Source organism: Eptesicus fuscus, chromosome 5 (assembly GCF_027574615.1).
Source record: "Eptesicus fuscus isolate TK198812 chromosome 5, DD_ASM_mEF_20220401, whole genome shotgun sequence".
Lineage (NCBI taxonomy): Eukaryota > Metazoa > Chordata > Mammalia > Chiroptera > Vespertilionidae > Eptesicus > Eptesicus fuscus.
Genome location: NC_072477.1, coordinates 45,940,359 through 45,963,762, shown reverse-complemented (window position 1 = coordinate 45,963,762; position 23,404 = coordinate 45,940,359). Strand labels below are relative to the sequence as shown.

The window sequence follows — 23,404 nt, the reverse complement described above, 5'->3', positions numbered from 1 at the left end:
GTGAATTTCATGCATTGGACCTCTAGTTGGGAGATAAAATCTAAAATTGGCAGTCTTTAACTCAAGAGGAGGTATCAGTCCCAGTGTAGACTTCAGTGGTTAAGAATCTTACAATGTAGTATCTTTAATTAAAAGCAATTTTCTTTTGGTTCTTACTAGTTTGAGTAGGAGTGAAAACTTGCTATATAAAAATTAAGACCAAAAATACTTGTCATGAATGGGTGATTCCCATTTAGGTCTTGAAAGGTCAGGGCAGAAAAGCTGAGGTTAATTTTAGAGAAATATACTTGATTGGATTCTATTGCATGTGGAGATTCTAGCATAAGACTCCAAAAGGCACAGAAAACCACAGTGGAAATTTTATTGTGAGTAGGATGGGACCAGGAGACCAATGCTTTGTGACTTAAACCAGATCATCTTCCTCAAATGACTATAAGACCTATAAACTATATATTGCTTATCACTTATTCATTTCATCTGGAGCAAATAAGAATTGACTCTGTATCATTGAGCTGGAACTACCTACCTTTGATACATGATTTGAATTGGGTACTGGTACAAGGGAGTTCAGCTATCCCACTTTGGGCCACTTGGCATGATCTTTATCCAACCCCAATCAATATACAGTAGTCAAAGTATCATGATCATTGTTACCTTGATGTGAGGAAACTTTTATCTTCCAGGAGAGTAGGGCCCAGGATACTAGTTATCCTTTGAACACCTTGAATTGCTTTGAAGGAAAATGTAAACAAGAACTATTTACCAGAGAACGCAGTTGCTTTCAGGATCTGCTGCTTTGGATCTATTGTGCATGTGGCCTTTTTATCAGACTTATTTTCTTCTTTCTGAGTATTATCACCTCAATCTACTTGGAGCTGGTTTTCAGCTAACTAGATTTCAGAGCCTGATTTTATGTCTTATCTAGTTCCTCAAAGTTTAAACCAAGAAAACCTACAGCAAATATATGTTCCTTGTCAGTGACTTTTTCTTGACTGCTTTAGCTCTTAGTTCTGTGGAGACAGGTATAAGATTTAGAGGTCATCTGGGGATTTGTGGAGATTGACATCATTTAGGAGTTACTGATCATTTCAGTACAAGGACTAAATGGAGGCACTCTTGCAGAGTTGGTGAAAATGCCCACTTGGTTCTGAATCTGTGGTTGCCCAAAACTACTAAACTTTTTTTCTTTTATGAAAATGGAAAAGAAATGTTTTCTAGATCAGTGGTCGCCAACCTTTTGTATCTCACAGACCACCAGTGGTCCGTGGACCATGGGTTGGCGACTGCTGTTCTAGATGGCTGGTGAATAACTTTCCTCTGGAGGGGAGAAGAAAATGGCTGTTTAGTAGTTAATTACCATTTATATTAGACAGCTGTGAAAATTATGAGGCATGAAAGAAGAGTCCACCATACCTCCCCTGGTGGTTAGGCTGGAAACCAGGTGATGATAGGAATCATGTTGTCTTAGGTAAGGACAGTAGCAACTTCCTGAAGAGTCTGTCACTGAATCTGAATGGTTGCTTTGAGTTGCTTGCTTGATCTTATAGCCCACAATGTCTACTGTACTATGTCAGTGATCCTTAATCTAGCATTCTCTCTGGATATGACATCAAGTTTATCTACATTCTTCACAAATATGAATTCCCCTCTCTTAATTTACTCTTTCTCTGAGTCAGCTGCATTTTAGTCTTTGCCTCTCAGACCAGAAATTCCTTTCTTGTCTCTGACTTGTTAGTGTATAATGTGGTCCCTAGTGCCCAGGCTGCAGTTGCAGAGATTGTATGTTTTTAGAGGTACTGAGGCTCTGCCAAGCTGACTTTGCTATAATGCATTTTGCCATGAAAAATAATCTCTTTTCCCAATGCATAGGCCTTACTTTTCTTTATTCCTTGTAGGCTGCTTTGTTCTTCAGCTCTGTTTCTTATAAGCTTCTGAAAGTTCAGTGATAGAGCTTGGAAAAAGGGATATTCACATGAAACTTGGATTTAGATTCAGTTGGGAAAGTTGATTTTTATTTTACTGAATTTATTGGGGTGACATTGGTGCACAAGGGAAAGTTGATTTTAATATTTATCTTGACTGTGAGGCATGAATGGGTCCAAGGAACCTCTTGTTCTATAATATCATTTATGCAACCTTTCCCCCTTTATTTGACATTTGCTTACTGTGTTAATATATATCAGGGTACTTTTTATTAAACATAGGGCCTTATTGGATACTTGCTAAGACACAAAAATTTTAATTTAGCTTGAGGGATAACAGATTACAGAATAGCACCTGCTTTTACCCAGAGTTAAAATCCTAGGAGTGTCTAGTTCCCAGCCTATGCATATTCAGTATTATTAAGTTAACCTTAATGCACAAGTTGGTAAATTTCTTATTCTTTCATTCAACAAGTATTTATTGATTGACTTACTATATGCCAGGCATGATTGGTGCTGAGAAGGAAATTTTGACAAAAATCTCTGCCTTCGTGGAGCTTTCGTCCTACTAAGGGGAGGCCAAATTAAAAAACTTAAATAAGTAGCCCCAGCCAAGTGGGTCAGTTGATTGAAGTGTCATCCATACAACAAAAAGTTGCAGGCTCGATTCCCCGTCAAGTCACATATCTGGGTTGCGTTTTCAGTTCCCAGTCGGTGTATATGGGATGCAACTGATTGATGTTTCTCACTCACATCCCCTTCCTCTCTCTCTAAAATCAATAAAAACATATCCTCAGGTGAGGATTAAAAAGAAAAAAGTTATTGAAGGGAAAAACAATAATAATTCCTTCTTTCTCTATCCCCCCCAACCATGGGTAACCTCTATTCCTCCTTGTGTTTCTATGAATTTGCCTATTCTTTTTTTTTTTTAATATATTTTATTGATTTTTTACAGAGAGGAATAGAGAGTTAGAAACATCAATGAGAGAGAAACATGGATCAGCTGCCTCCTGCACTCCCCCCCACTGGGGATGCACCCGCAACCAAGGTACATGCCCTTAACCAGAATCGAACCCGGGACCTTTCAGTCCGCAGGCCGGCACTCTATCCACTGAGCCAAACCGGTTAGGGCTATGAATTTGCCTATTCTAAGTACCACATATAAGTAGTATCATACAATATTTGCCCTTTGTGTCTGGTTTATTTTACTTAGTATGATTTTTCAAGATTTATCCATTTTGTATCAGAATTTCATTTCTTTTTTTTTTTTTTTAATATATGTTTTTATTGATTTCAGAGAGGAAGGGAGAGAGAGAGATAGAAACATCAATGATGAGAGAGAATCATCAATAAACTGCCTCCTGCATGCCCCTCCACTGGGGATCAAGCCCACAACTTGATTGAACTGTGCCCTGATTGAACTGTGACCTCCTGGTTCATAGGTCAGTGCTCAACCACTGAGCCACACTGGCCGGGCTCATTTCTTTTTAAGGCTGAATAATATTCATTCTATGCAAATACCATATTTTGTTTATTCATTAACCTACTCATGAATTGTGGAAACTAGTGGCTAGTGTGAATAATGCTGCTGAGAACATATATCTGTTTGTGTCCCTTTCAGTTCTTTTGGGTATATACCTGGAAGTGGAATTGCTGAATCATATGGTAATTCTGTGTTAGCTTTTTGAAGAACTCCAAACTGCTACAGCGGTTGTACCATTTTATATTCACACCAACAATGCATAAGGGTTTCAATTTTTATTATTACTAATGCTTGTTATTGTCCATGTTTTTTTGTTTTTGTTTTGTTTTATAATAGCCATCCTAGTGAGCAAGAAGCAATACCTCTTTTTTTTTTTTTTAAATGAATCTTTATTGTTCAGATTACAATTGTTTCTCCTTTTTCCCCACATATCTCCCCACCACCCAGTTCCCACCCCCCCCTCTGCCCTTACCTCCCCCCCCCGCTGTCCTTATCCATAGGTGTATGATTTTTGTCCAGTCTCTTTCCATACTCCCCACACAGACACCCCTTTCCCCCTGAGAATTATCAATCCACTCCCATTCTATGCCTCTGATTCTAATAAGTTTATCAGTTTATTCTGTTCCTCAGATTTTTAATTCACTTGACTTTTAGATTCACTTGTTGATAGATATGTATTTGTTGTTCATAATTTTTATCTTTCTTTTTCTTTTTCCTCTTTTTAAGGAATACCTTTCAGCATTTCATATAATGCTGGTTTGGTGGTGATGAACTCCTTTAGCTTTTTCTTATCTGTGAAGGTCTTTATCTGCCCTTCAATTCTGAATGATAGCTTTGCTGGGTAGAGTAGTCTTGGTTGTAGGTTCCTGCTATTCATCACTTTGAATATTTCTTGCCACTCCCGTCTGGCCTGCATGGTTTCTGTTGAGAAATTAGCTGATAATCGTATGGGAGCTCCCTTGTAGGTAACTGTTTTTCTCTTGCTGCTTGTAAGATTCTCTCTTTGTCTTTTGCTCTTGGCATTTTAATTATGATGTGTCTTGGTGTAGTCCTCTTTGGATTCCTTTTGTTTGGGGTTCTGTGCGCTTCCTGGAATTGTAAGTCTATTTCTTTCATCAGGTGGGGGAAGTTTTCGTTCATTATTTCTTCAAATAGGTTTTCAGCATCTTGCTCTCTCTCTTCTTCTGGTACCCCCATAATTCTGATGTTGGTTCGCTTGAAGTTGTCCCAGAGGCTTCTTACACTATTTTCAACTTTCTGAATTCTCTTCTCTTCATGCTTCTCTGGAGGAGTGTCCTTGGCCTCTTTGTATTCCAAATCTTTGAGTTGATTCTTGCAATCCTCTAGTCTGCTTTTGGGTCTCTGTATAATATTTTTTATCTCAGTCAGTGTATGTTTAATTTCTAGTTGGTCCTCATGGAATTTATCGGCCTTTTCCATGAAATTCTTGAAAAACCTTATAACCGTGGTTTTGAACTCTATGTCCAATCGCTTGTTTTCCTCCATTTCTTTGGTTTGTGATCTGTTTCCTTGCCTTCTCATATTCTCTGCTTCCCTGAATTGGTAGGGTAGCTTTGTGCACTAGGTGTCCTATTGGTTCAATGGGTCAGCCTCCCAGTTACTTGAGGTGGACACTCTTGGTGTACCCTTGTGTACTGTGTGTTCCCCAGCAGGAGCTACAGCAAGGGCTAGTTTTCTCCTCCTTTGCTTGGGCGGTTTTGGAGCAGTCTGACTGGAGCTGCAGTTGGTTAAGCTGCCACAGAACAGGCCATTTATATGTAAAAGCCGCTGTGTGGAGCCTGGGCGGGTTTGTAGAATGTGCGGGGTGGGGCCTCAGGGCTGGGTGGGGTCTCAGGGCGTCACTAGGCTTGGGCATGGCCAACAGCGATGGCTGCCGTCAGCCGTCTCTGCCTTTCCCGTTTCCAAGTCCCTGCGCCCCCGCGCTCCAGCGCAGTAAACAATGATTGCTGGGCGCACCACCCCAAAAAAGTCACTCTCACTTTCCGACCCGATGGCCGAGAGTCCAGCTTCTCCCCGTAGGTGTCTGGGTCCCCCGAGTGTCCCCAGAAACTGGATTTCAGAGTGATCGGGAGCTTGTCTCCCTGCGGGTTGAAGAAAAGCCGCATGAAAAGCCGCGCACCCAGCCGCCCGCCGCGGGCCCGATTCGCGTGCCTCCGTACCTCAGCTTTTCAGCGATTGTGCTCCTTTCTGTTCTTAGTTGTCAGTCTTCCACTCAGCCAGCTTTCCCGTGGTTCTGGGTGGTAGACGTTTTTGTCTTTTAGTTGTGTTTTTGAAATTGTTGTGTGAGGCAGCAGATTAGTTGTTTAACTATGCCGCCATCTTGGTTCCTCCACCTCGATACCTCTTTTTGATAATGCATTTTAAGGACCTTGTTTTCCCCCCAGTTTTATTGGGATTTGATTGACATCTAACATTGTATTAGTTTAAGGTGTACAACATAATAAATATATATATATATATATATATATATATATATATAAATGATTACCACAATACGTTTAGTTACCATCTATCACCTCTCATAGTTAGAGGCCCAGGAGAGAAGAGGTCTGAGACCTGATCCCTGAAGCATACCAACATTTAAAGAATGGGGAGATGAGAGGCAGTCAGTAAAGCAACAAAACCAGGAAGAGAATGGTATTCTGGAAGCCAACTAAGGAATGTGTTCAAGAATGAGGAAGAGGAGAAACCAAGATGGCGGCATAGGTAAACACCTGAACTTGCTGCCTCGCACAACACTTCAAAACTACAACTAAGCCCTGACCGGTTTGGCTCAGTAGATGGAGCGTCGGCCTGCGGACTCAGGGGTCCCAGGTTTGATTCTGGTCAGGGGCATGTACCTTGGTTGCAGGCACATCCCCAGTGGGGTGTGTGTAGGAGGCAGCTGATCGATGTTTCTCTCTCATTGATGTTTCTAACTCTCTATCCCTCTCTCTTCCTCTCTGTAAAAAATCAATAAAATATATTTAAAAAAAAAAAACTACAACTAAAAGACAAAACAGACATCATCCAGAACCACAGGAAGGCTGGCTAAGTGGAAATTCTACAACTAGAAGGGAAGAGAAAAACACACAGAGACTCAGAGGAGCTGCAGAAGTAAAGTGCAGAGGTATGGAGGCGCGTGCGGAGAGGGCTGGCAACTGAGTACGCGGCTGGCTTTTTCAATCCGCAGGGAGACACAAGCTCCTGACTGCTCTGAACTCCAGTTCTGGGCGAGACTCTGGGGTCCCAGACTCATACAGGGAGAAACTGGACTGTCTTGCAGCAGGCGGAACTCAAGGGCGGCTTTCTCTCAGAGGTGCTTGCAGCGATTACCAAGGGACACTGACCCAGGGGCCTCTTAGGGCAGGGCTGACGGGAAGCCATTGCTGTTTGCTCCGCCCTGAGACTCTGCCCCATCCAAGCTGTGTGCAGAGGCTTTTGCATATGAATGGCCTGGTCCTTTGAAATCTAAACTTATCTAACAAACTGCAGCTGAGTCAGAGAGACCCAGAACATCCAAAAGAAGGCTCAAGGCTCCACAGCAGCTTGCATTGCTTCACAGCTGGGCCTCATCTGGGCACCTCCAAAACCCAAACAAAGAAGAGGAATCTGCAGATCTCTCTGTAGCTCCTGCTGGGTGGCCTTAGGCAGAGGCTAAATTAGCACCTCCTTGGAGATCCAAGAGTCAGTGTACCCAGGAGTCAGAGTAGGACCATCCAGATTACAACTCCTCAGATCCATAAGGGACACACTCAGGGAGCAGACTCAGTGAGCACCAAAGCCCCACTGAAGCAAGTCTTGCCTCATAAGGGTGTCTTCAGCACAGAAATCCTCCCATCATTGACACAGCTGATCCTCAAAGCCAATTGGCCTGGAGGTCAATTCCTCCCAGTGATACCAACAACAGTCAAGGCTTAACTACAACAAGACTGTGCACACAGCCCACAAAGGGGTGAACCAAGAGTGTCCACCTCAGGTAACTGGGGAGGCTGAGCCACTGGGCCCTATAGGACGCCTAGCACACAAAGCCACTCTATCAACACAGGGAAGCAGCCAAAATGCGGAGACAAAGAAACAGGTCACAAATGAAAGAAATGGAGAAAAGCAAACTACTGGATATAGAGTTCAAAACCACAGTTATAATGTTTTTCAAGAATTTTCTAGAAAAGGCCGATAAATTTAGTGAGACCTTCGAGGATATGAAAAAGGACCAACTAGAAATTAAGCTAACACTGACTGAAATAAAGAATAATATACAGAGATCCAACAGCAGACTAGAGGATCGCAAGAATCAAGTCAAAGATTTGAAATACAAAGAAGCAAAAAACCAACCAGAAAAGAAAAAAGAATCCAAAAATATGAAGATAGTGTAAGGAGCCTATGGCACAACTTCAAGTGTACCAACATCCGAATTATGGGGATGTCAAAAGAAGAGAGAGAGCAAGATATTGAAAACCTATTTGAAGAAATAATGACAGAAAACTTCTCCCACCTGGTGATAGAAATAGACTTACAAGTCCAGGAAGCGCAGAGAACCCCAAACAAAAGGAATCCAAAGAGGACCACACCAAAACACATCATAATTAAAATGCCAAGAGCAAAAGACAAAGAGAGAATATTAAAAGCAGCAAGAGAAAAACAGTTACCTACAAGGGAACACCCATATGATTGTCAGCTGATTTCTCAACAGAAACTATGCAGGCCAGAAGGGAGTGGCAAGAAATATTCAAAGTGATGAATAGCAAGAACCTACAACCAAGACTACTCTACCCAGCAAAGCTCTCATTCAGAATTGAAGGTCAGATAAAGAGCTTCACAGATAAGAAAAAGCTAAAGGAATTCATCACCACCAAACCAGTATTATATGAAATGCTGCAAGGTATTCTTTAAGAAGAAGAAGAAGGAAAAGGTAAAGATAAAAATTATGAACAACAAAGTGACAACAAATACATATCTATCAACAAGTGAATCTAAAAATCAAGTGAATAAAAAATCTGATGGACAGAATAAACTGGTGAATATAATAGAATCAGGGGCATAGAAAGGGAGTGGACTGACTATTCGCAGGGGGAAAGGGATGGGGGTGCGGGAAGAGATTGGACAAATATCGTACACCTATGGATGAGGACAGTGCGGGGGTAAGGGCAGAGTGTGGGGTGGGAACCAGGTGGAGGGAAGCTATGGGGGGAAAAAAAGAGGAACAATTGTAATAATCTGAACAATAAAGATTTATTAAAAAAAAAAAAAAGAATGAGGGAAACCCTAACCGGTTTGGCTCAGTGGATAGAGCGTCAACCTGTGGACTGAAGGATCCCAGGTTCGATTTCAGTCAAGGGTATGTACCTTGGTTGCAGGCACATACCCAGTAGGGAGTGTGCAGGAGGCAACTGATCGATGTTTCTCTCTCATCGATGTTTCTAACTCTCTATCCCTCTCCCTTCCTCCCTGTAAAAAAATCAATAAAATATATTTTTAAAAAAAGAATGAGGAAGAGAAGAATTTTGTCAGGTTCTACAGATCAATTAAGAACTGAGAAACTGCCAAAACCGGTTTGGCTCAGTGGATAAAGCGTTGGTCTGCGGACTGAAAGGTCCCAGGTTCGATTCCGGTCAAGGGCATGTACATTGGTTGCAGGCACATCCCCGGTAGTGGGTGTGCAGGAGGCAGCTGGTCGATGTTTCTCTCTCATCGATGTTTCTAGCTCTCTGTCCCTCTCCCTTCCTCTCTGTAAAAAATTAATTAAAAACAAAAAAAAGAACTGAGAAACTTATCATTTGATTTAGCTTGGAAATGAATAATGACCTTTACAAGAATAGTTTGGGTGGAGCGATGGGAGTTGAAAGCCTATTATAGTGAATTCAAGAAAAAAAATAGGAGAGGAATTTGAGGCAGGTAGTATAGATAGTTTTTAAATGGATTTTATTAAAGGGAATCTGAGAAATGGGGCAATAGCTGGAGGTGAATGTGGGCTCTGGAGAGTTTTTGTTTTATGGCATACATTACAGAAAGTTTGTTTCGTTGTTTTTGTTAATCCTCACCTGAGGATATTTTTTCCATTGATTTTTAGGGAGAGAGACAGAGAGAGAAACATTGATGTGAGAGAGACACATAGATTAGTTGCCTCCTACATGCACCCTGAACAGGGCTGGGGGTCGCCCTGCAACGGCAGTATGTGCCCTTGACTGGATTTGAACCCAGGACCCTTCAGTTTTCGGGCTGACGCTCCAGCCACTGAGTCAAACCTGCTAGGGCCACAAGTATGTTTGTTAATGAGATTAATAAAGTCGAGAGAGAGAGAGAGAGAGAGAGAGAGAGAGAGAGAGAGAGAGAGCCAGCTCGAGCGCGAGCGCGAGAGAGAACATTTATGGATGCGATGAAAAAGGAGAGAATGGCTGAAATGGCTTGCAGTTTTGGAAAAGCAGAGCTGTGAAGTACTGGCAGCATTGTCCTCTACCTTTGTACTCATTTAAAACAGAGGAGAATCAAAAACATGAAGCGATATCAATTGTGACTACTGTTGCTTTGGCCTCTGTAGAATTATGTTTAAAGATTTTGATGGCAGCTTCTGGTTTTATTTGTACCAAAGCACCTGAATGGTAACAGCTGGACCCTACTTTTCTTTGAGTTCTAAAGCTCCCGGAGGTAAAGAAAGAGGAGTTTACCCTCCCATCTTTAGTCTTTCTTTTCTACCATGAACATTTTGACCTTGGCTGTGATATAATTATAGCTGATACTTGATATTAAGCTATGTTTTATCAAAGTACATGCCACACTGCCCTGGCCAATTTTGGCCAGTGGTTAGAATGTTGGCCCCCAGACTGAAGGGTCACGGGTTCGATTCTCGGTCAAGGGCACGTACCTCAGTTACAAACTCCCCAGCCCTGGTAGGGGCACGTGCAGGAGGCCACCAGTCAATGTATCTCTCTCTCCCGCTCCTCCCTCCCCCCCACTCTCTCTAGAAATCAATGGGAAAATTTTATGCTGGGGTGAGGATTAAAAAAAGGTACATGCCATACCTGTCCCACACAGAAAGCCATGGTATGTGGACAGGACCAAAGGCTGCTTAAATTCTTTGTTTTCTCCACAGCATTACTTAGCACCTAACACAGAGTGGCCAGTAAAGAAGTTGAACTGTTCATACTTCCACTTGCTACAGAGAAATTTGAATTTTCTTACTGATTCCTCCATTTCTACTTTAGAGCCTTAGATCTTTAGAGGACACATCTTGGCAGGTGAAAAAGAGTAGAAAATAATTTCATACTTTTGATGGTAATTACTAGGAGAAAGGCTCCTCTGGTAATGAAGTCTGACCCATAGTCGCACTCAACCTGTGAAACATATTTGTCGAACATGCTAAACCCAAGACATCCAAGATAGGAAAAAATGAAACAACAGATCAGTTGGGCATTGCTGGAGAGCACTTTATGCCAATCCTTAATTGTTCCTTAAATTGTGATTGCATGGTCAGCATAATCTTACTCTAGATGTTGTGTCTGTCTTTGCAGAAGGAATAAAAGTCCAAAGTATTCACATAGATTTGTTTTGTGTTAAGAGATCCAAAGGAGGCTTCTAAATAATTTTCAGAATTGCTCTATCAGTTACCTTTTCACCCTAAGTAAGTTTGGAATGCATCCAGCAAAACAGCTTTTTCATGTTCATACCTTTCAGAATGAATCATCTTCCTTCCCTTTAGTGAGAGAAGGGCTCTGTTGACTGTTTTTAGCAGAATTTTTACAAATGTTCTGTTTTCTCTTAAATCTTCCAGTGTTTCACTTGAGTTGAACCTAAGGGGTGCCCAATGTTCCTGAAGGAGACCTCTGAATCTCCTACTTCATAGTCGTTTATATTAAAGGAACAGGCAGTCTTATTCTGGGAAGATCTCAGGCATCCTCTTTTTTTTCTTCTTCTTTTTTTTTTAAAGAAATGGTAGGCAATAGACTACGTAAGAATACTGTGCTAAGGCCCGAGAAAAGGTGAAGGTTTGTTCTTGTTTGTTGAACATAATCCTCTTTACATGAGTATGAAATGAAGAGTACTGTCATCAGCATGTTGAGGTGAAATCTGGGACATCCTTTGATCTTCTTGAAATTCAAAATTTGTCCCAACTAGACTGAACTTTTTATTTTTATATTTCACAGTATCCAGACATGAGTCAAGAATCTGATTCTCCATTTGTTTTCATCTGCACAAATCCCCAGGAAATGATTGTGAAGTTTCCTATTAAAGGAAATCCAAAAATCTGTAAGTCACAAGCTTTGATGGTCTAATTTTCTTTTTTTTATCTTGCACCTCACTTGTTAAACTTTTTAAAAATTTTCTCTTTTTACCCTGTTCTATAGCATCTCAAGTGTTGGAGGATTAATAAAATTATATTTATTAATAACTTTGATGTTAGGTTAACTATAGATTACCTTTTCTAAAGTGTATCCTGATTGGTCCACAATTATTGGCATGCTAATGAATCATTCTAAACTTCACTTTAGGACCCCAATACATTTAAGTCCTGTTTGTCAGCCAAAAGAGTGTGCTTTGTTCTGCTATACTGCTCAGTGGCAACATTGTCATTTATCCATGTTCCTCAGTATTCAATCCAAGAATAAGACAACTTTTTAAGTGTCTATTCTTAATTGTCTATTTTGGAGGCATTACTTACCCACTATTCCCTCTCACCCTCCCCCCAATTTCCTTGATCACTGGTTTCTAGAGCTTTGCCCTAAGCCTCTTGCTTTTCATCTCTTTTTGAAACATCTTTTTTATTTTTTATTTTTTTATTTTTAATGAATCTTTATTGTTCAGATTACAATTGTTTCTCCTTTTCCCCCCCATATCTCCCCACCACCCAGTTCCCACCCCCCTCTCCCCTTATCTCCGCCCCACTGTCCTTATCCATAGGTGTATGATTTTTGTCCAGTCTCTTCCCATACTCCCCACACAGACACCCCTTTCCCCCTGAGAGTTATCAATCCACTCCCATTCTATGCCTCTGATTCTATTAAGTTCACCAGTTTATTCTGTTCCTCAGATTTTTAATTCACTTGACTTTTAGATTCACTTGTTGATAGATATGTATTTGTTGTTCATAATTTTTTATCTTTCTTTTTCTTTTTCCTCTTTTTAAAGAATACCTTTCAGCATTTCATATAATACTGGTTTGGTGGTGATGAACTCCTTTAGCTTTTTCTTATCTGTGAAGCTCTTTATCTGCCCTTCAATTCTGAATGATAGCTTTGCTGGGTAGAGTAGTCTTGATTGTAGGTTCCTGCTATTCATCACTTTGAATATTTCTTGCCACTCCCGTCTGGCCTGCATGGTTTCTGTTGAGAAATTAGCTGATAATCGTAAGGGAGCTCCCTTGTAGGTAACTAACTGTTTTTCTCTTGCTGCTTGTAAGATTCTCTCTTTGTCTTTTGCCCTTGGCATTTTAATTATGATGTGTCTTGGTGTGGTCCTCTTTGGATTCCTTTTGTTTGGGGTTCTGTGTGCTTCCTGGACTTGTAAGTCTATTTCTTTCATCAGGTGGGGGAAGTTTTCATTCATTATTTCTTCAAATAGGTTTTCAGCATCTTGCTCTCTTCTTCTGGCACCCCCATAATTCTGATGTTGGTTCGCTTGAAGTTGTCCCAGAGGCTTCTTACACTATCTTCAACTTTCTGAATTCTCTTCTCTTCATGCTTCTCTGGAGGAGTGTCCTTGACCTCTTTGTATTCCAAATCTTTGAGTTGATGCTTTCGATCCTCTAGTCTGCTGTTGGGTCTCTGTATAATATTTTTTATCTCAGTCAGTGTATGTTTAATTTCTAGTTGGTCCTTTTTCATATCCTCGAGGGTCTCATTGAATTTATCGACCTTTTCCATGAAATTCTTGAAAAACCTTATAACCATGGTTTTGAACTCTATGTCCAGTCTCTTGTTCTCCTCCATTTCTTTGGTTTGTGATCTGTTTCCTTGCCTCCTCATTTTCTCTGCTTCCCTGAGTTGGTAGGGTAGCTTTGTGTACTAGATGTCCTATTGGTTCAATGGGTCAGCCTCCCAGTTACTTGAGGTGGACACTCTTGGTGTACCCTTGTGTACTGTGTGTCCCCCAGCAGGAGCTACAGCAAGAACTAGTTTTCTCCTCCTTTGCTTGGGCGGTTTTGGAGCAGTCTGACTGGAGCTGCAGTTTATTTGGTTAAGCTGCCACAGAACAGGCCATTTATATGCAAAAGCCGATGTGTGGAGCCTGGGCGGGTTTGTAGAATGTGCAGGGCGGGGTCTCAGGGCTGGGCGGGGTCTCAGGGCGTCACTAGGCTAGGGCGTGGCAAACGGCGATGGCTGGCGTCAGCCGGCTCTGCCTTTCCACGTTTCCAAGTCCCTGCGCCCCGCGTTCCAGCGCAGTAAAACAATGATTGCTGGGCACACTTCTGCAAAAAAGTCACTCTCACTTTCCGACCCGATGGCTGAGAGTCCAGCTTCTCCCCGTAGGTGTCTGGGTCCCCTGAGTGTCCCCAGAAACTGGATTTCAGAGTGATCAGGAGCTTGTCTCCCTGTGGGTTGAAGAAAAACCACGCACCCAGTCACCCGCCGCCAGCCCGATTCGCGCGCCTCCGTACCTCACTCAGCTTTTCAGCGTTTGTGCTCCTTTCTCCCCTTAGTTGTAAATCTACCACTCAGCCAGCTTTCCCGTGGTTCTGGGTGGTAGAAGTTTTGTCTTTTAGTTGTATTTTTGAAATTGTTGTGCGAGGCAGCAGATTAGTTGTTTAACCATGCCGCCATCTTGGTTCCTCCTCTAAATAGTCTCTTTTTGAAACATCTTGATGATTTCTTTTTCTGTAACTTTTGCTTTTATGTATTTGTGATTATAGTACCCTCTTTATATTCACTTCTTAGGAAGTGCTTGTTGACTACTCTTTGAACTCTCAACTTTTCTTCATCTTCCATCTTCTCTTTCTCTGTCTGGTCCTACAGTAGCCTCTTCTGTTTCAAAGCAGTCTAAGGAAACATAGTGGTATCCTCTCTGTCTAACTTGCTTTATTTTTTAAAAATATATTTTATTGATTTTAGAGTGGAAGGGAGAGGGAGAGAGAGATAGAAACATCAATGATGAGAGAGAATCATTGATTGGCTGCCTCTTGCATACCCCCTACTGGGGATCAAGCCTGCAACCCAGGCATGTGCCCTTGTCTGGAATCGAACCTGGGATCTTTTAGTCCGCAGACTGATGCTCTATCCATTGAGCCAAACCAGCTAGGGCTGTCTAACTTTCTTTAAAAAACAACATCAACTATTCTCTCATTTGCTCATCAGTTACTATTTTGTGCCTCTGTGACGTTGCTTTCCCATTGTGTGAACTGGATGATTCTGGGGCATGCATTGTCTTCAGCTGTGCACAACTCTATCTCACCTGTTACCTTGGAGGCCAACTAGCCACTTTATAAATCTTTTCTGTGGAGAAGGACTTCTCAAACTATCCTATATAATAAAAGGGTAATATGCAAATTGTCCCCTCGACCAGGAGTTCAACCGTCAGCTGGACCCCACCCGTGCACGAATTCGTGCACCAGGCCTCTAGTTATATAAATAAAAATCACGTATAGAGCTGTTAAGACAGAATCCTAGATCTTCTCCCAAGTGGTACTGATGGCTTTGGTCAACTGAGTACACTTAGAGTAATACTGCTTTCAATCACAAAATGAAATGCTTTGAGTACGAACTTAAATTAATGTATATTCACTACAAAATTCAGGCAACCCTCATGATTTAAATGACACATAAGTTCCTAAGTTTCCTACAAATGAGAAAATCTGACATAAGTTGCCCTTAACTTATACAAATTATTTACTTCAGACTTTACCCCAATGGGCAACCAAGTGGCCCTGGAAATTCTTTTCCCTTCTTCTACACTATATAGGATTTAAATCTTTCTTTTCCTCCCCTTTGTGGTTGTGGCATTCTACCCTCTTCTTCTCTGTTCCATTCTCACCTTACTCTAGGCACTGATAATAAGAGGAAATGTGGTATGTCTCCTCTGTCAAACCCACTGCTACCTTGATCTTTACCTTAGTTACCTTTTCTTAGCTTCCTCCTCTATCTTGGTTTTTATCTACTGTTTAAGCTCCCATGAGAAAATGTTCTCTGTACACAGAGTTTAGATACTTCTCTAAAATGTTTTACTTCAGTACTATCTCTACCCAGACAGAGACCCACTTTCAGCACATATATGGCCTTCATTTTTTTTCTGTAAGGTTTAATAAGGTTGGGGAGTGATGATCATAGGGAGCAAGCTTTAATAACCTCTTGTCTTTCCCCATAGTTTCTATTAGTTAAAAGCTTTTAAAAGCCAAAATGGAATGTATACTTGTTTCAGGGACAACAGAGCTACATAAAAATTATGAGCCTACAGCTTCTTTCATGGTAGACCAGTCAAGGTGAAAAAACATTGGTCAGAAACAATAGGTAGCGAAAATTGGTGTGTGTTTTTTAAAAGGAAAGAGTAGGCTCACCAATCCCTGTGTGTCTCAGAAAAATAAATTCAATTGAGAGGAAACCAGAGTGAAGATTTAGTCTGGTGTAAAGTTTCTGTTCTCTGTAACTCCCCATTCCTTTATCCTTCATTCAATTTTACCATCTCTAAAAACTTTACACTCTGCCAGAACTTCCTTGCCTTAGGCCATAGGGGCCACCTTCAGTAGTTTACAGCTGGGAGAGTCTTTAATCCCACTGCCACAGGGAAAAATATATGGTTGGCTTTTAATTTGGAATGCTTTATAGTTTATTCTAGATATACTATTACTTGAAGTGGTTAAGTTCCATAATATTAATAATATAGTTACTATTCTACTTCAATTACTGCCATAACTATAGTTTAAATTAAAAAAAAATTTTTTTGTGGGATGGCTTAGGACCTAACCACCTTTTATAGATTAGTTCTATGAGAAATATATTCCAAGTTCTAAACTTCTGACTTGCATATAAACTTTTAGAATACAACCCATTTACATGTTGTGTCATATGTATCTATACTAATAAAAGGGTAATATGCTAATTAGACCGGGTCAACTGGCCATCTTCTGGATGTCTGACTTCCTTCCGGACAAAGCCATGGTGCTGGGGGCCGAGGCAGAGGCAGTTAGAGGCGATCAGGTTGGCCTGGGAGGGTAGTTGGGGGCGAGATCAGGCCGGCAGGGGGTTAGGGGCAATCAGGCTGGGAGGGGAGGGCATTTGGGGGTGAGATCAGGCTGGCAGGGGAAGGCAGTTGGGGTGAGATCAGACCGGCAGGGGAGGGCAGTTGGGGGCAAGATCAGGCCAGCAGGGGAGGGCCGTTGGGGGTGAGATCAGACCGACAGGGGAGGGCAGTTGGGGGCGAGATCAGGCCGGCAGGGGAGGGCAATTAGGGGATATCAGGCAGGCAGAGGCAGTTAGGGGTGATCAGGCCTGCAGGGGAGGGCAGTTGGGGGCGAGATCAGGCCAGTAGGGGAGGGCAGTTAGGGGCGATCAGGCAGGCAGAGGCAGTTAGGAGTGATCAGGCCAGTAGGGGAGAGCAGTTGGGGCGAGATCAGGCTGGTAGGGGAGGACAGTTGGGGGCGAGATCAGGCTGGCAGGGGAGGGCCGTTGGGGGCAAGATCAGGCCTGCAGGGGAGGGCAGTTAGGCGCGATCAGGCCTGCAGGGGAGGGCAGTTAGGGGCGATCAGGCAGGCAGAGGCAGTTAGGGGCGATCAGGCAGGCAGGGGAGAGCAGTTAGGGGTGAGATCAGGCCAGCAGGGGTGGGAAGTTAGGGGTGATTAGGCAGGCAGGCAGAGGGGTTAGGGGCGATCAGGCCTGCATGGGAGGGCAGTTAGGGGCGATCAGGCAGGCAGGCAGGCAGGTGAGTGGTTAGGAGCCAGCAGTTCCAGATTGCGAGAGGGATGTCCGACTGCCAGTTTAGGCCTGGATCCCACTGCTGGCACTTGGACATCCCCCAAGGGGTCCCCGATTGGAGAGGGTGTAAGCTGGGCTGAGGGAACCTCCCCCCCCCCCCACCCCCCGTGCACGAATTTCGTGCACCGGGCCACTAGTATATGTACATATGCCTTCAATGAAAGGTATACATTTTGATTTATGTTTTTGGACATGTAAACTTGAACTTGCTTGACATGGAGATAATTGTGTTTCTTGAAATTGAAATAATTTAGAAAAGAGCAGTGTGCAATATGTTACCATTTGGCTGTGCTCAAATTAGGAAATGCAAAAATGTTTAGTATAGTAGAATATATAGGTTGAATGTTCAAAGAGATAAAGGAATCTTTTTACTTTAAATAAACTACATGCTCTATAAATTCATGCAAATACTGCCTTATATTTTATGCAAAGCATGTGAAAATCCCTATGAGAGTTATATCAATGGATGGCAAATACTTTTTCCCTTTCAACTTCTAGCCCATCTGTTGCACATGCATTTGATTTTCTCTTAGGCACCATGATTGAGGATGTGGTTTAGTATTAAAATGCTGCAGGTACTAAATGTAAAAGTATTGGGGAAATACAGAAACTAAGCATTATCACTCTGCTTTTAAGAGAGTGTATACTGTGTGTTACATTAGTTAACTGTCCAGATCCCAAATTCAGGCTGAACTGGAACTCAAAGTTCAGAGTCCATGTAATCCAAGGGCAGCCATGATGACTGCTTCTTCATGCAAGAAGCCCCAGTCCCTTGCCCTTATTGCCCACAGCTGACCCAAGAATTGTTACTATTGGCAGTCACTGTGGTAGATGCTAGGGAATGCAAAGAAGTCCTTATTTGTAAGGAGCACACAGATTGCTGGCACATGTACAGTTGTGTGTGTGTGTTTTTTAAGAGAGCCTAGGGGATGAAAAGAACTTCTGAATCCCTGGAAATGCCTTGGAAATCCTTACTCCTCCTTTCTCCTATTAGTTTTCTATTTTATGACATCATAATTTGAAGTCAGAGATTAGTCTGCCTACCACTGAGTGCTTTGCTCTGATGGGTTGATCTTACCTGAGCTGGTCTTACTTGAAGGTTGTCATAACCAGATTGCAGTTTTCTAAAAATTATACTTGGAAAGTTCTTATACAGTAAAACTTTGAGAGTGTGAAGAAGGTAATGTCTCTTTTAATATGAGGAATCTGAAATGAATATAATGAAAACACTTGCCTAGAGTTATATGGTAAATTAAAAGTAAAACTGAGACCATAACTAAGAAATACAGCTCCCAAGCCTCAACTACTTTTTCAGAGAACTTTGAGTTTATGAAGCACTTTAATATATATGATTTCAATTAGTTATTTGATTAAATGACTTAGTGTATGTAAAATACTTAGCACAGCGCTTGGTATATAGAAAGCACTTAATGTTAGCTATAATCCTTTCAGCAACTTTGTAAGTTGATAGGAATTTTTTCTCCTTTCATTTTTAGTTGAGTAAACAGGTTTATAGGAATTGTATTTCTGCTTCTAGGTTTCCAGCTCTTTTCTAGGTTTTATTTTATTTTTTTCATATTGCCTCAGAAACAAATCATTCCAATTTACATTTCATTTTTAGAACATAATATCATAGGGCTGGAAAGAGCCTTCAGTACTATATAGTCTAGTTTCTTAGCATTAAAAAGATTGAGGACAAGAGTGACTGGGTGACTTCCTTCAGGTTACACAGCTAGGCAGTCTCAGGACTAAAACTGGGACCTGGTTCTTCCAGCTTATTCAATAAAGAGAACTAGAAGTCTGGAGTCCTAGATGGAATTCTAAATTCTGGCCTGGCTTGTTCTAAAAAGCTGAATAATACACCATACGTCTTTGTACCTCTGGGTACTCTTAATATTATCTATATTTGGTTATTTAGTAGTCCCTATAATGTAAAGGTTTTGAAATTTGTAGTGTCTGCCTTCTTTGTTTAATTCATTTGATGAAAACATTTATTGAGCGCCTATCATTTGGTAGTGTTAGAGATACAAAGGCAAACTTGCCTTGTTTTTTAATCCTCACTTTAATTTTTAGAGTGAAAGGGAGTGGGGGGTATAAAAAGAGGGAGAGAGAAAGAGAAACATTGATATGAGAGAGACACATTGATTGGTTGCCTCCCACATTCCCACATGCACCCCAACTCAGGGTGGGGATCAAACCTGCAACCCAGATATGTGCCCTTGATTGGGGTTCGAATCTGAGACCCTCTGGTGCACAGACCGATACTCTAACCACTGAGCCATGCCAGCCAGGGCCAAACTTGCCTTGTAATAGGGTTCTTTACCTGATTGCTGGCACTTGTTCAGATTTCCAACCAGGCAGCCTAGGGGATGAAAGAACTCCTAAATCCTTGGGAATATTCTGTGCTCTAAAGCCCAAATTAAAATCAACAGCATTGTAAAAATCAAATCAAATCAACAGCATTGTGAATATTGTGGATGGCATTTAGGTTATCATTTAGTGATGGTTTCTGAGAAAGCCCAGAAAAGAAGTAATGTTATTACAGAAGCAGGTATAGCCCTTGAGAGATGGGAGAGGGGAGAAGAAATTTAGAAAATCAGGAAACTTATTAAGTTGTGGTTATTTTTCTCACAATCTCTTTTTGCAGTAGTCATGACGTGTTCTTTTTCTTTTAAATAAGGTTTTAAAAAAAATTTTATTTGAAAGAGAGAGAAACATCAATTTGTTGTTCTACTTATTTACGCATTCATTGGATAATTCTTGTATGTGCCCTGACTGGGGAGCAAACCCGAAACCTTGGTGTATCAGGATGATGCTTTAACCAGCTGAGCTGCACAACATGTATTCTTAATTGGGCAAATGAGGATATTGAAATCCAGAGGAACAGTGACTTGCCCCAGGTCATACAGCTTGTTAATATCAGACAAGAACCTGAGTCTCCTGACTCCTAGTCTAGTGCTCTTTTACACCTGATTGCTGCAAGAAATGAAAATGACAGCATATTGGGGGCAAAGGTTGTAGGTATGGGCCTGTAATACATGTGGATCCTTGTTTTAGTTTTTTTTGTTTTGTTTTGTTTTGGTTTTGGTTTTGTGTTTTTTTTAGTGCCGAGGATGATGTTCAACTTAATTGTTTCTGTTTCCAGCATTAGCATTGCTATGGACTTAAATGAGACTTTTGAAGAAAGCAACCTGCACACTCTGTACTCAGGCCAGACAGACAGGAAGGAACTCAAGATTCTTTCTCTTCATGAGATGGATGGCTCCTAGGCCGCTACCACTGAACCAAACTCTGTCCTGGTAGATCTGAGGAGTCAGAGGTCAGAGACCACAGGTTCTTCACTCCTAAAGAAGGTCACCTGGGACAGGAAGGTTGCTTGTTTTCTAACTTTAACACTTAGAAGAGTCATACAGCCTATGACCTTTGCCCTTCTTAGCTGGTGATAGGGGCCCTTTGTCAGTACAGCATTCATGTGGATTCTACTCCACTGTTTCAGGTCACTCCCCCTATTAAGTCAGAGGCAGGAAAGGGGTGAGTTGAACTGCTTTTCTCATTGTGAGGGAGGTTCATGCATTATGCTCAGCGAGTTAACAGGTCAGAGGAATGGGTTTCCCACTGTGTGAAATGCCTTTCTCTATTATATTTTATATTCATTAAAAACTTGCCTTATTATTAGACACCCTGGAAAAGGTGATGTTTCTTTTCTACGAACTACAAAATTAGAAATATTAACTTAGATTCTTTAGGCGAATACTCACTGTGTTTGTGTGCATGCTTTTGTATCTCTATATGGTGTTCCCACTGCTTCCTCATTCTTACAGAATGCAACTCTGAAGTTTGAAAGTGTCAGAGTCCTGAAGCAAGATAATTGAATGTGACAGGAACACAGTAACCAGAAGACCTGGGAGGCCATGAAAGATTTGCATTGCAAATATAAAAAATAAATAATGAGGCTTCTTTTTCTCCCTTACAGGGAAACTGGATTCCAAGATCCATCAAGGCGCAAAGAAGGGGTTAATGAAGCAGAATAAAGCTGTCTGACCCAGGAGAAAAGGAACTATACAGCATAATGGAGTTTTGTGTACTAAAATTGTTATCCGTTGGTCCTTTGGAACTGAAGCAGTAAAAATCTCAAGGCTTGGAATCAAGCTTGACACTCTCAGAATTTAAACTCTTACCAAACTTGTATATTTTTCTTAAGGAGTGGGATTCTTTATGTAGTGGGTCAAAAATCTTTGAATACATTATTTATAAAAACCTATTTTAAAAATTCTAGGTCTTTGACATTTTTTATCAGAATGGTATTTGAGGAAAAAGGAACAAGTTGGAAATTACTCCAACTTGTACCTTGGGAAAATTCTTAACCTAGGTTAACGATTTTGGAGGGACCACTTGAATTTTGAGGTTCCCCCTGCCTCCTCCAAATGATAGCCTGATAGATAATTTGGATGTCTGAGAAATCCTGTGTTTGATACAAACCTGTGATAGGACAAAAAGCTTCGTTGGCAGATTTAAAAAAAAATTTTTTTTTAAGAGATAATCTGAAGAGGTGCTACCACTTTGTTCTCTGGTTTGAGACATTAGGCATAAGAAGATCAGACTGGGAGGAGATAGAGCCACCTGCTAAAGCAGCATGAAACTGCCCTATTTATTTTGTTGGTATTGCAAAAGCATCACTTGGATGGGGCAATTAGAAACAAACTGAAAAATAAAATCCCTTCAGTAATTGCATCCAAATACCCCCAGATGCTGAAACAAACCCTTTAAACTATCCACACCCCAGGAAGCTATGAGTTTTGGAAAAATAGGTGGTTGGTTTGAAATGAGATTTTTACTAGTCAGTCTGGCCCCACTTAGTGAAGCCTTTCTTCTGAGGCTGTTCAGAAGAGCTATCAGAATCTCAGTTGCTGGTATCAGGAAATTCATGGTCTTAAATGTGTATGTTCTGCTTTTTATGAAGCAGCACCACCACACTGGGGAAGTTGGATCCCCTCCAGCAGTTGTGTGCATGACTTAAAAAGAGAGCGCAGGGGAGAGAAAAAAAATGCCCTGTGTTATGAAAAAGATTAATTTCCCCTTTCTTTAATCCTTCATATTCAGCATTTATTTGCATGGAAATACCTCCACTCATTATGCATTGATGTTCACTCAACTGTGAACCCTGCTTGTTGCATAGCTTTAGACACTGGTTTTGAGGGGGCCTGGTCACTCTGGATTTTCAGGGAAAACCCACCTGATTCTTGTTCTGGTGATGCAAACATGCAGTATTTTCTTTCCTTTTCTGTTCAACCTCTATAGAGAAAATGGAAAGGATAGCTAATGGCATGTCTTTAGGGGGAAAAGTCTCCTTCTGGTGTCCTACAGACCCTGGTACTGTTAGTGAATCCACATTAGGTTCACTATGCAGTTACTTTACCAAGCAGTAGCACCTTGAATTCTGAGCTGGAATTATCTAGTTTTCTTTCATTTTTAAAAATATATTTTTATTGATTTCAGAGAGGAAGGGAGAGGGAGAGAGACATGGAAACATTAATGATGAAAGAGAATCATTGATAGGTTGCCTCCTGCATGTCCCCTACTGGGGATTGAGCCTGCAACCTGGGCATGTGCCCTGACCAGGAATCAAACTGTGACCTCCTGGATCATAGGTGGATGTTCAACCACTGAGTCACACTGGCTAGGCTGTCTGGTTTTCTTAATACCAAAATAAAACCAAAAGGCAGGAGGTAAAGAGCCTAGGTCTGGAAGAAGAAAAGTTTATCTGCCTTTTTATTTAAATGACAGCCTGAGCACAGAAGAGTCTGGATTGATTTTTTCCACCTGGATAGATTGTGTGCATGCCTAAAGAAAAACATCAGGAACTGTAAGAGTTCAGGTTATGAAACCATTTTGTGTACCATGATAAGAAAGTTTATAAGGACCTTCCAAGTTTGTAAGAACCACCTCACATCCAAAATATGCAGCTGGAGCCACATGAGAAAATGGCAGAGTAACTTGGAAACTTCTTTTCATGGTTAGACTGTGAAAGTCTGTCTTTAGTTCATGTGGTGGTGGTATAAGGTCCCTTATTTGCAGACACCAGAGAGGAAGTGTGGGAGAGACTT

General features: G+C 41.4%; 1 protein-coding gene across 5 annotated transcripts in view; it reads left to right on the top strand.

Moving 5' to 3' along the window:
- Positions 1 to 21,566, top strand: part of TRIP4 (thyroid hormone receptor interactor 4) — an 81,198-nt gene extending 59,632 nt beyond the window's left edge. For 4 of the 5 annotated variants that reach the window (XM_008139130.3, XM_054716145.1, XM_054716146.1 and 1 more), the window contains 2 exons: positions 11,547 to 11,649; positions 21,274 to 21,566. In XM_008139130.3, coding sequence (XP_008137352.1) covers positions 11,547 to 11,649; positions 21,274 to 21,341 — 171 coding nt within the window. In that variant the 3' untranslated portion in view covers positions 21,342 to 21,566. The remainder of the gene's footprint in view (positions 1 to 11,546; positions 11,650 to 21,273) is intronic. The other variant, XM_028141944.2, reaches the window with a different exon arrangement.
- Positions 21,567 to 23,404: the final 1,838 nt, after the last annotated feature.